We start from the raw sequence: 13,077 nt of genomic DNA, 5'->3' as shown, positions 1-13,077 counted from the left end.
ACATGAAGAGGCCCATGGCCAGTGGGGACTGGTGCCCCGGCCACGCCCCAGATGACATCACACGCAGGCCAATCCACACAAGAGGATCACAGAACCAAGAGAGAGAAGAAAATGTTGTAAGCTGCTAAGTTTGGGTGTGGTTCGCTCTGCAGCGAGAGAGAACTGAAATTTGTAAACTCACAGGAAGGAAGGTTTATCTTGCTAACCAATGCAGAATAACAAAGCACCCGACCTAACACTGAGCAGTAACAGAACTGTTCAGAAGGAGGGTCGACATCCTTATCCTTTAGTGGGTTTGGGTCTCAGCAATGGCCTCAGCTTTTAGGCCTCTTTTTAATGTTCGACACAGAAATTTTTAAAATAGAAAAATTTCGTTTTAATACCGCCTCGCCCCAACACGTGTGTTTCACACAGACCTTATTTTTTAAACAGAGTTTATTGTATTTAATACATTATAAAATTTGAAAAATTGTAGGAAAGCAGCAGACTCAAACTGGAGCAACTCTAACAAGTAATAATTCTGGCCCCTTTGCAAAACTGATCGGTTTAAAAACAAAGTCATGTTCACATCTGTGAGGCGGACAAAAAAGTGTGACTTCTGTACAAACTACATTTAAAATTTCATGTCTAACGTCTTTCGAATGCAGTGTGCTCGTGAGAGTTGTTTTTGAAGTCCTGCCCAGTCCCCCGTCTAAAGAGAGACATGAAACTTCCATATGCAAAGAAATGCGATTCTAAGTGTTCTTGTTTTTTTTAAAAAGGAAAAAGAAGGACAAAGGAAAAAGAAAGAATGGATGGCTGTTGGCAATGGAAACTGTAAGGAGATGCGTCCTCACTCGTGGCTTGTTTATTGGTCAGAGGCCTTGGGAGGCCCAGGACACTTCACGGCCATCACAGCACCAACTGTAGCTACCACCTTTTTTTCTTTTTTTGCATTTCCTACCTTTTGACATATATATATATATTTATATATTTTTTACACCTTGAGGATATCACTATTCCAATTGTTCCCATATGAATACAGGTGTGGTCTCTATTGGATATAAATGTGTCTTTTATTCAATTTTAGGTCCAGGACTTGGTTTGCTGTCCCAACTGCACATAAATGTCCCTTTCTTGTTTGCATTATTTGTTGTGTATGTTTTCTCCTTTTTGCATAAGAAATATGTCCACTTAGTCCAGAGGCTCTTGCTTTATCCGGATGACAGAGGGTCCACGGGGCGTCCGCCTCAGTTCCCGCCGCAGGACGTATTCGCTGAACTGAGATGAGTCCACTCCTCCCCCACAGGAGCCCACGATTTCAAATCCTCTTTGCTGCAACCTCTCAAGGACCTGTGAGGGACCGATACAAGCAGGCAGTTAGGGGTGAGCTAGGTCCTTTGGCCACATAAACAGCCCAAAGACTGTCCCCAAGTTTGAGATCATGTGCAGCTCTGGTTCATCTTATCCAACCCTTAAATCTGTTTCTCTGCTTTCAAACAAAACTGGATTACAGGGCAGGAGGGAGCGAGCAAACGTTTTTAATACCTAAAATGTTCCTTCACACGCTAGCTTTACACATGCCAAGTTCATTTACTCATTACAACCACCTTGCATAATGGGTGGAGTTAGTCCATTTGACAGATGAGAAAACTGAGGCTCACGCCTAGTAAGTGATGGAATTGGGTTTCCAACTTAGGTCTCTTTGGCCTCAAATCCCATGTTTTTTGCAATGTGCAACTCCACCTTCTCTGCCGAAAGAGAGGGTTCACATTTCAAAGCTCATTGACCACTAACATATATTCGATGAGATGATAAAGACTATGGAGAGACAGTGATATTATCTGAATTTACTCCATCGGTGATTCAGCCTCAACTCTTTCACTCTTGACTGGGCCATTGTTCAAATTTCCTGAAACTGAGTTAATATATTTCAGCTTGAAAGACTGATGCAATTTCAACAGCAGAAGAAATGGACTATTAAAGACAGTCGAGGTTTATCTACAGCTTTTCAAGTTTGTGGCTTTTGAAATAGTTCTATTGCCTTGAGTGTATCCAGGGAGGCAAGAATAAATGCAAATGGTTGTATATGATCTGTATTAGAAAACATATCCAAAAATAAAGATGTTCTAAACTTCTCATACAAACATAACCCATATAATCTCTGATTTTGAAATCAAATACCTAATGCCAGAAAGATCCCTGGGTTTGTCACTACTTGTCTGACACTCTTGAATGCAGGAAACATTTCCTGCAACTCTTAGATACGCAGAAATACAGGAAACTGATCTAGAGCATTCTGTTTATTTAGGAATCCAACAAATATTAGACTTGCAAATGTTCCCTGCCAGGATTCTGGATGTAATTAAATTATATCTACACCACTCTAAAGGCAAGATGACTCAATCATAACTTTAGAAAAAATGCCTGGCTCAAATTTTTAAAATTTTTGGAACAAAGTGAAATGTTACCAAATAACTCTCAAAATGTAATTACAGTGAATCCTTACTATGTCTTTTTTTGAATTATTATTTTTTGGTTGGCTACTTTTGCATGTAATATAATCTGCTATTTTGCAAAAGAGCTAACTAGATGAGATGGGAAAGCAAGAGTATGCATTCTAAAAATTAAAACCTCAAATGGTGGCAAATTAAAAAAAAAAAGTCCTTATGGGAACAAAATGAACACTCTTCCCTGCAGTGTCTACTTCTATACATAAATTCACAATGCATATGCACACCAGGCAGCAGAAGGACGCTATGAAGAAAACAATCTCTAAGTTCAGAATCAAGCACATTAAGATGTGCTTTGGTGGCAGGTGAGTAAAAAGGTGAACAGGGCTTCCCTGGTGGCACAGCGGTTGAGAGTCCGCCTGCCGATGCAGGGGACGCGGGTTCGTGCCCCGGTCCCGGAAGATCCCACATGCCGCGGAGCGGCTGGGCCCGTGAGCCATGGCCGCTGAGCCTGCGCGTCCGGAGCCTGTGCTCCGCAACGGGAGAGGCCACAACAGTGAGAGGCCGCAACAGTGAGAGGCCCGCGTACCTCAAGAAACAAAAACAAAAACAAAAAGGTGAACAGCTCGCTCTCAGGAGATTTCCCCAGGAATGTAGCTTGTCAGCAAGAAGCACCCCAGCCTGCTTGGCCAAACCACTGCCTTGGAAAGGATTTTTTTTACCTTGATCAGGAGAGAAATTACAAAGGTAGAGGAAGCTGAAGAATAAAGAACTTAACTCATACCGTTTGTCTTTCAGTGTTGTTAGGTCGCTAAATTGCTAATATAAGGAAGTCCCTAAGCTTCCTCCCCAGAGGGTCTAATATGCATATGATAATTATTCAATATGATCCAATGTTACCTTGAAGATGGTAAAGCTTATTCCAGTGTAATGCAGATAGCTTATGCTTCTTGACCGTTCCTTTTTAAGCCACAACTCGTTAATAGCAAAGTTCCTTAAAGTTAGTGATCATTTGGGAATATTAAAATCACTTGGGTAGCTCTCAGGGCTCCTGTGCCTTATCCCAAAGCCTCTGAACGCCTAGAGGATGGTGCCTGCCCTCTAGATGGGGCAGGAGCTCGCATGGCCATGTCACATGACGAAGTTAATCCAGATGGAAATCCACATCTGATCAGACTCCAATGACTGGGAAACGTGTCAGGCTTGTGAATTTCTGATAGTTATTCAGTGGCCCTAGGGATGGGGCCCTAGAGAAGCAATGAAATGCTGTCTAGAGAGAGCTGGGGGAGGAGGGCAAAGGCTTTCAGGGCTCTAGAGGCTTTTCTAAATCGCTGAGGCCCCGCTCAGGAACTGCACAGGGCGGTCCAGGGTGCGACTCCGGGCCTGCACAGCCCAGGTGCCACCCGCTGCCTGCTGGGGTGTGTGCCTTCCTCTGGCATGCCCAGGGCTCAGTGTCTGCCAGTTTCCTGCTACTCTGCTCTCAGACACCTGATCACAAAACTTTAAAATGATAAATAGCTGTGAAACCATCCTCAAGAGGCAGAATGGTAGAGTGAGTGCTTCTAGTCTTGGAGTTTGGGGAGAGGTTTTGTTGGCTCAATATTGAATAAAGCCATGGACCCGTTCCAACTAAAAAGACAGAGAAAAGCCCCCAAACCCTGACTCCATTGACTTCAAATCGTTTTGAATCACACAGACCTGGAGTCAAGACCCAGGTGTGCTTCCTTTTTCTCATCAGCAAGACAGGGAATTTACAGTGCTTACCTGTTAGGGTTGGTGTAAGAAGACAAGCACGGACAACGCTTGGCCCAGGGCTGGCACGCGTCAGTTACGACGGTGACCACAATCACCATCATCTAAGGCACGTGGCCCCTCACACCTTGTCAACCAAACTTCTGAATTCTGCCCTTAAGTCTTCTTCTCCCATAAACTTCTCTATCTCAGAAAATACTAATTCCATTCACCCAGTTCCTCCATCAAAAATCTTAGTCATCTTTGCTTCTGTCCCACAACCCAGAGCCATTGTCAGAAAACCTTGTCAGCTCTACATTCAAGCTATTCAGGGCAGTCCAGTGGTTAGGACTCTGAGCTCTCACTGCCAAGGGCCCGGGGTTCAATCCCTGGACAGGGAACTAAGGTCCCCCAAGCTGTGCGGTGCCTCCAAAACAAAAAACAAACAAACAAAATTACTTTGGAACTTCCCTGCCAGTCCAGTGGCTAAGACTCCGTGCTGCCACTGCAGGGGGCACGGGTTCAATCCCTGGTCGGGGAACTAAAATCCCGCATGCCGCGTAGTGCAGCCAAAAAAAAAAAAAAAGATATTCAGAGTCGGAAACTTCTCAATTATTGCTTAGACCAGCTTTCTAACTGGTCCCCTTGCTCCCCCTGGTTTCCACCTGTTGCTGGAATATTCACTTTCAAATACGAGTTACAACGTGTCAGTCTCTTGCTCAAATGGCTTTCCATTTGACTCATACAAGCAAGGAAACCAAAGCCCAAAGAAACCAAAACAAAGAATCCCAGAGCTCTTCCCACCCTCTGTGGGGCACTCCACCATCTGTCCCTGGGGGGACTCTGCACTACCCACCCCACCTTTACTCGCTTAAAGCCACGCTGGCTTTCCTGATACTCCTCAGTATGTCAAGCACGTGCTCCTACCCTGGGGGCTTCAGAACTCGCTGCTCCCCCTGCCAGGATACCCTGCCCTAGGCATCCTCTTCTCACTACCTGCCCATCATTTAGGTTGGTTATTGTTTGCACCCTCCCACCCCCATTCCCATAATATAATTCCCTCTTTTCCATGAAAAGAGGGCTCTTGTCTGTTTTCTTCCCTTCTGTATCTCCGGTGTTCATACCAGCACCTGGCACACAGTAGATGTTCAATAAATGTTTGTGGAATGACTGAATGACTGCTGTAGAGGGGTGAACAGTTTACGTCCCCCAACCATGTGAGGGTTCTCCAGCTCTCTGGAGGAAAGGTACCACATGAAGGCAAGATAACAGCATTAAGAGCAACATTCGATGCCACACAGTGTGTGACGACACTATACCTGGACTGAGTTGAGGTGACAGTAGCCATTCAGTGGAAATCTGATGACGTGTGTTGAGTCGTGATTCCAGCCTGCATTGACGGAGTTACACATCACGTCGCCGATCTCTGGAAACACTTCTTCTATCAAGGATTTGTCACCGCTGAGCGTGATCCTTTCTCCGAGGTCTGGGGCAACACGTACCACGAGGCACTCACAGGGCCTAGAAAAGCGACCGGTTTCTCTGTCCTGTTTCCATCTTTCCATCTCCAACAACATGGGCTGAAGCTGAAAATATTTTGCCTCTTCATATAACAAAGTGTAGTCCTGAAAAAAAAAAAAAAAGGTATTTCACAGTGTAAAATGCAAACTTAAGGTGCCAAAAATGCCCACATATGAGAGGTGAATTTTTCACCCGTTACTTCAATAATCAAATCTGGGTGTAAATTTTTCACTTATATAACACTTTTGTACAGACTCAATTTGCATTCATTCATTCATTCAGTGATTATAATAGGAGCTAAGGGTATTAAGGGGCAGGTGGGACCCTTCTAAGTGCTTTCATGAAATCCCCATAATTGTCCAGTGACTTGGGAACCATGTTTTATTCCCATTTTGCAGATGAGAAAACTAGGATGTGAAAGGATTCACCAAGACTTTTCTCTTTTTGTAGAAAAATGCCTTTGGGTGTTTACAGTTTGTGTCCGTGAGAATCCGCTTTATGGCCGCTGGATGGAACGCCTACATGGGTCGAGGCGGGGGAGGCATAGCTGTGCACCATTCACCAGGAGCCTGTGCTCCTTGTCACCTTCAGTGGCAGCTCCAGAACGTCTCACAGGAGGGGGAGGGGCAGGGCCATGGTGGAGGTGGGGCTGGAAAGCGGGTGAATGGACACCTGGAGGGCACGCATGCTGTCTTTACCTAAACTTGCGGGATGGGTGATGGTTTGGGGGAGGCTGATGGAGGACGCACTGCCCTCCACCAGCCCTCAGTGCCCCCATCACAAAGTGAGAGAGGCAAACAAAGTGAGAGAGCCTCAGGCCTGGGCTCCTGAAAGACAGATGTGCAGGAAAAGAAACTAGTCCACTTCTGAAAACGCAGTCACCCAGTCTTCGGGCGTGGTTTCTTTTTCTCTTGTCTTAAAAGAAATCTATTAAAACACACACAAGCCACTGAATGGGAGGACAAAAGAGGATGACGGGGAGGCAGCAGCTTAGGAAGAATGTTATCAAGCAGGTCAATATTATGTCTAAATGTAGCTATGGCCACAATCATCTCTGGCTGTGAGGTACGTGGACATTTGTCCAGACACGCTGGTTGAGAACATTTTAATCAACCGACACGCATTTCGCCTTCCTTCCACGGGCTGGAGCTGGCAGGCGGTGCCCCGTGCCTGCAGGAGAGCCAATGCCTGAGCCCAGGGCTCGAGGGCCGCCAGAGGCCTCGGGACGGAGCATAGGAGGGCACGACTTCAGGAGAGCTGCTTTATTTGGCACTTTGCTTTTTCTTGCAAATCAACAGCTGGAGCATTATTCAAGGCTTCCACAGAAAACAGAGTTGGAGGGGCAAGAAAGTATGAGTGGGTCCCTAGCTGGATCGTCTACCTTCCATGCTGAGAAACTCGGGCCAGGTGTAAGACATGACCTGGACGCTGGTCAGCAGAAGGGGCTGCTGCTTTACTCTGTCGTCTCCTAGCAACCCCATCACTACAGGAGCCTGGCTCCCTGCAGGAGAGCAGCCCACTGCTCCCATCATCTCATTTCACCTGCTTCGCCTCCTGTCTCACAGGAGATACTGCTCGGTTTGAGGTGTTGAGAACCAAGCTGCAGTGTGGTCGCTCTGAGGGCAGAACCGAGCCCCCAGACCAGCCCAGCCTGAGGGTAGGAGTGAGGGAACTGCAGGTTCCTCCTGGTCCACCTGGGGACCCCACTACCGTGCCCTGGTCATCTTTGAAGTCCACCAACTGTGACATACTGACCTTAATATCTTACTCATCAAGATGACAGCTCTCAAGGAGATTTAAACAGTATTGAGAGTTACACAATGCTACTGCTTTTTATTCTCCTGTGAGATTTAATTACAAATTTTAGCATGAAAAAGAATCTGGACTCCAGTGAAAAACATGCCATCAAGTCTTCAGATCTTAAAACTGCTCACAGCAGTCTTCTTGACCAACCTTGACCCTTGGAGTCATGGAGGAATCCTTTCTAATGTCACTGAGTAGTGATCATTCAGCCTCTGACTGAATGCTTCCAGAGGTGGGAAGCTTACTATTTAACAAGGCACAGTATTTACTTTGTTTGAAGCTGTGATTGTTGTAAATGTCTTTGTTAGAATGACCTGAATTTCCTTAACTTCAACTTATTTGTTCTTAATTCTGCACTCTGGGGTTTCAGTGATCTTAATCTTTGACGTGTTAACCCTTCAAACATTTGAAGACAACTGTTATGTCTAACTATTATTCAGGCTGAAAATACCCAATCGTTTCAGCTCCCTTTCATTTGTTATGACTTCGAAGTTCTTCAACATCTAGTATGTACAGCTGACCCTTGAACAACACGGGTTTGAACTACACGGGTCCACTTACATGTGGACTTCTTTCACTAAATAGGTACCACAGTGCGACGTGATCTGCAGTTGGTTGAATCCGCCGATGTGTAACTGCAGACACAGAGGGCCGATTAAATCATATGCAGATTTTCAACTGCGAGGAGGGTTGCCCCCCCAATCCTTGCATTGTTCATGGGTCAACTGTACTTGAATTTGTCAACATGCTGCCTAAAACCCAATCCAGAATGGAACCTAACATTTCAGATGTGATCTCATGAGTGCACTGCACCACCTTTGCTTGGCTGGACACTGTAACTGCTATGAATGCAGTCTGTATTAGTTCTCTGTTGCTGCTGTAATAATTAGCACAGGTTTAGTAGCTTAAAACAATATGAACTTATTCTCCTGTAGTTCTGGGAATCAGAAGTCCAAGATGAATCACTAAGGCTGTTTATTCTGGAAGCTCTAGGGGAGAATCCATTTCCTTGCCTTTTCCAGCTTCCAGAGGCTGCTTGCACCACTTGGCGTCTGGTCCTGCATCACTCCCCGCTCTGCTACCATTGTCACATCTCCTCCTCTTACTCTGACCATTTCCCCTCCTTCTTTCACTTGTAAGGATCCTTTGAGTATGTTGGGTCCACCTGGATTATCCAGGATAATCCCCCCATCTCAAGATCCTTCATCTAGTCACATCTGCAAAGTCCCTTTTGCTGTGTGAGGTGACACAGTTATAGCTTTCAGGAGTTAGGACATGGACGTCTTTGGGGGGCATTACTCTGCCCACCACCTGGCATAAGGTCATATTAGCGAAAGCTGGCATCCCCACAGTCCCATTGCTCTATTCACATTCTGCTTGTTCCGCTTACAGTGAAATCCCTACACCTTTTCCACAAAGCTGCTATGGAGCTAGGTCTGCCTCATTCAGCTTTTGTGAAAAATTTTAAGTCCTCCATTATTTATCCCTCTTTAAATTACATACTGTAGGTTCTGAGTTCGTTCCAAGGTACTGAGAAAATTCAAATTCTTTCACCCATGTTCTCGGTCTCCCTCTCGTTTTTGTGTCATTTTGAACTGGGTGTCCTGTTTCTATGTGTGAATCATTTCTAAAAGTACTGAGAGGACAGGGCTACATACAGGGCTTTGTTCAGGCTGACAGTCAGCTAATAAATTAAGTCTCTGGATTCTGGCTGCCACCTGGTTATACAATCTGTAATCCAGCCCATAACTGTGGCATTTGTTAGAGTCTTGTTGAAATACTGTGTGTTTGGGTGGGACTCCAGGGGAAAGGCTGGAGGTCTGGGAGGGGCTCCAAGTCACCATACTGCCAGCTAGTCCCCTTAACTGTTTAGGGCTCCAGTGTACTTACCTGTCAAGCGAGTGGAATCAATCGCATTCAAGTTGCTTCCAGCCCCGCTACTGTATGAGCCTGTGTCCGTGCAAACACCCTGATCTACCAGTTTGTCTACCATAACCCCGAAGTAATGAGACTAACAGGGCCTGGGTTACAAGTCCCCCCTACGCTGACTCTGACCTTCTCCTTCTTTCCTCTGAGTTCACAAAGCAAGTGTGTAATAATCCACTCTGAAGTCCGCCATGGACTGAGCCCCTCCCTACATAATGTTGTTCACAGCTATCATTAGCCGCTCTTGGAAGAAGAGGGGAACACTGGCCTTATCAGCCCTTTGGCCCTGCTCAGGGCGGCTCAAGGACCCTGCTAGTTAGGGGTCAGTAAAGTGAAGGATTAAAAGGGCTCTCCCGAAGGTCATCCTGCACCTGGGACGTCATCTCACAGGCCTAGCCTTGAACTACCTCACGCTGCCAGGTGTTCTTTTACTGTCTCTTGACTCTCCTGGCTCCACTTCTTCCTTTACCGCCGCACCATCTGGTCTGCAGGACGGGGCCGCCGTCTGCGCTAGGGAGGGAGGGCTGGAGAACAGCTGAGCGCGTGCGCTTGGCGTGGCCATTGGCTCCCCACTCTGACTCGCCTCCCAGCATCGTCCTCCACCGGCCCGAGCACCAGAAGGGTCACCCTGTAACCATTTTCTGCACAGCTAAGCTCACGCTGGCTGTTCTTTTCATGGTAGGCTCCTTTACATCCGTCCTTCTCTGCTTCCTAACGCCCGCCTCCCGTCTCATCCGAGAACTCCCTACAGAACAGACTCAGTCTCCACGGCCACTCTCTCCAGAAGCCTCATCCTCCTTTCCTTCCTCAGTCAGGATCATATAATTTTACTGTCTACATTTCACGTTGTTTAGGGTTTATCCTGTTTCCTTTTAGGTTTTCTGGCCTTGTGCTCATCTCTTCTGGTATCTCAATCTTTTGAAGTCTTTTTCCCTGAAGACTCAGTTCCTATCTGAAGACGCCCGCCTTCCTTTCATTGGCTTTTTACAAACTCTAGACGACCCAGCCTCTTGTTCCCAAGGGACGAGGTGGAAATGGGCAGGCGTTTACGGGGCTGAAGCAGGTTTGGCCCCAGTTCTTCTTTTGAAGGAAGTGAATCCAAAGCATCCGTGTCTGCTTTCAGCAAAGCAAGTCCAGAATGTTCTAGTAGCCATTACTCTTCTCTGCTCCCACGCTGACTTTACCTTCTCTCGTTAAGACAGCATCCACCCCATCTCTTGCTTAGCCTCATATTCAGTAAAAGATAGGTTATTCACAGACGTATTATCCTGTTTAAATAATTTAACATCCTAGAATACATATTTTTAAAATAAAAAAGATTTTTTTTTTTGAGATTTGCAATAATTCTGAGAGGCAGAAAGATCAAGATCTCATTTTACAGGTGAATACATTGGGCTTCCCTGAGACCTTGGAGAGAAGTACACGGAACAGGAAGGTAAATGTGCGTGGACTCCAAAAGGCAGATGGGCCGTTTTTCCAAAGCTTATTTCTTGATTAAATATTTGAATTCAGAAGACATTTTCCATACAGGGAGGAAAGTGATAAACACAGTGTTGGTTTCCTACTGCTGCTGTCAGAAATTACCACAAATTTGGTGGTGTAAAACAGCACAAATTTATTCTCTTGCAGTTCTGGAGGTCAGAAGTCTGAAACGGGTCTCACAGGACAAAGACGGGGTATTGGCAGAGCTGCCTCTTTTTCTGGAGGTTCATGGGGAGAATCAGGTTCCTCGTGTTTTCCAGCTTCCGGGGCTGCCCACACATTCCTTGGCTCGTGGCTAACCATCACACCACTTCCTTCCTGATATCTTCTCTGACTCTGACCCTCCAGCCTTCCTCTTTCACTTCTAAGGACTCCCGTGGTTCTATTGGGTCCACCTGGGTTATCCTGGATAACCTCCCCATTTCCAAACCCTTAAACTTCATCACATCTGCAAGGTCCCTTTTGCCACGTAAGGTGACATTCACAGGTTCTGGGGATTGGGATGTGGACACCTTTGCGGGCCATTACTCAGCCTACCACGCACGGCTTCTAGTTCCACAAAACCCTTGAAAGGCTTATTTCACGCCTAATGTACTTGAAGTTTCACAGGTCCTTCCACTCAAAAGGCAACTCAGCCGCTCACTCATTCATTTTAAGACCTGTTTATGTGCAGCGGCCATGCTAGGTACCGTGGGCACAAAGAGGGTTTTTCTACGAGGAATGCATCCAACTCCTCCCTGGAGCTCTAGAAGCTCTTCTCCCACCCGCGCTCGGGACGGGGGGTCCTGCTCCCGGGTCTCGCTGGCCATGCTTGGCTCCCCAGAAGGCAGGGTATGTATGTATCTGGGCACCTGCAAAGAGGAGGCGCCAAGAAAACGAGGGGAAATGAAAGGATTTTATATTTTACATTCCAACAGTAGCATCCATGTAGTGATCATAAACAGAAACAGATCCTTAGAAAACTTGACTTTAAAAACGTGTTTTTTAGGGGGAGGTGGGCCATCACAGTTTTTTCAGTGTTTGAGTTTTGGGACCTCTAAGGTTCTTAATTTCCCTGGCTCTGTAACCCTCCTTTCCTCCCTCCTTTCCTTCCTTTTTTCCTTCCTTTCAATTTTCTTTTTTTACAGCAGTTTTGTTCACAGCAAAACTGAGCAGAAGGTAGAGAGGTTTCCCATATGCCCCCTCCCCCCACCCATGCACAGCCTCCCTGGCTACCCATAGCCTCCACCAGACCGGTCCATTTGTTACAATCTATGAACTTACACTGACACATCCTAACCAAAGTCCTCACGTTAGGGTTCACTCTCGCTGTTGAACACTGTGTGGGTTTGGACAACTGTCTGATGACATGTATCCAGCATTATAATATCATACAAGGTAGTTTCACTGCCCTAAAACTCCTCTGTGCTCTGCCTGGTCTGCTCTCCCCACCCCCAAACCCCTTCCTTTTCTTCAAAGCCCAGGAGGACTGGCCCGCTCACTCCTTTTGCCCTACTACCACTTGGTACTTCCGGCCAGGAGTCTTCTTCCCCGTTCAGCACCATCTGAACACCATCTTCCAGGCCCACCCGACCACTCCTTTTCCTGGGCCAAGGATGCCCAGCCCTGATGGCTACTGAAGGTAACGAGAGGTGGCAAGGTCCCTTCTCTACCCGGCCACTGTCTCCACCCCCCACCTGTCTGACTCTCCCAGAGAAAAGCTAAAGTGTCCACAGATGACAATGGCAGGGTGCCGATGGCAGATCCATGTGCATCTGGAAGCCACACCCTGGCGCGGCACGTCACCGGGTTACGAGGCTGCAGGAGTTAGGGCTGCTGTGCAGGTGTGGCGAGGGCCAGGGCTGGGATGCTATCTGACAGGGTGCCGAGGGCAGAGCCCAAGGCAGATCCATGAGCATCTGGAAGCCACACCCTGGCGTGTGGCCAGGGCTGGGATGCTATCTGACACGGCGCTGGCGCTGGCTGCTACCTCTGGTTACTGCAGCTTGTCCTGCCTCGGAGGGAGTGTCCTGGGGAGAGGGAGAGAAGTGGGCCTCGGCAGGCGTACCAGGAGCAACAGTCCCTCAGCAGAGACGCAAACTCTAGCTGGCAGAGCTGAGACCGTGGGCGGGGGCCGACATCCTGAGTGGGCACTCTCTCAGGTGCTAGGGAAGAAGAAACTTCCGGCGGGGGGGTGGGGGGG

General features: G+C 47.1%; 1 protein-coding gene across 2 annotated transcripts in view; it reads right to left on the bottom strand.

Annotated features, from left to right (window-relative positions):
* Positions 1–417: 417 nt before the first annotated feature.
* The window catches only part of KCTD1 (potassium channel tetramerization domain containing 1), an 89,921-nt gene continuing 77,261 nt past the window's right edge, over positions 418–13,077 (bottom strand). For both annotated transcript variants that reach the window (XM_004273732.3, XM_004273731.3), the window contains exons 4-5: positions 5,483–5,788; positions 418–1,332 (exon numbers count right to left, since the gene is read on the bottom strand). In XM_004273732.3, coding sequence (XP_004273780.1) covers positions 1,174–1,332; positions 5,483–5,788 — 465 coding nt within the window. In that variant the 3' untranslated portion in view covers positions 418–1,173. The remainder of the gene's footprint in view (positions 1,333–5,482; positions 5,789–13,077) is intronic.

This window comes from Orcinus orca, chromosome 15 (genome assembly GCF_937001465.1).
Source record: "Orcinus orca chromosome 15, mOrcOrc1.1, whole genome shotgun sequence".
In the NCBI taxonomy this organism is placed as follows: Eukaryota; Metazoa; Chordata; class Mammalia; order Artiodactyla; family Delphinidae; genus Orcinus; species Orcinus orca.
The sequence above is the reverse complement of the archived record's forward strand: the minus strand, read 5'-3'. Positions and strand labels throughout refer to the sequence as shown.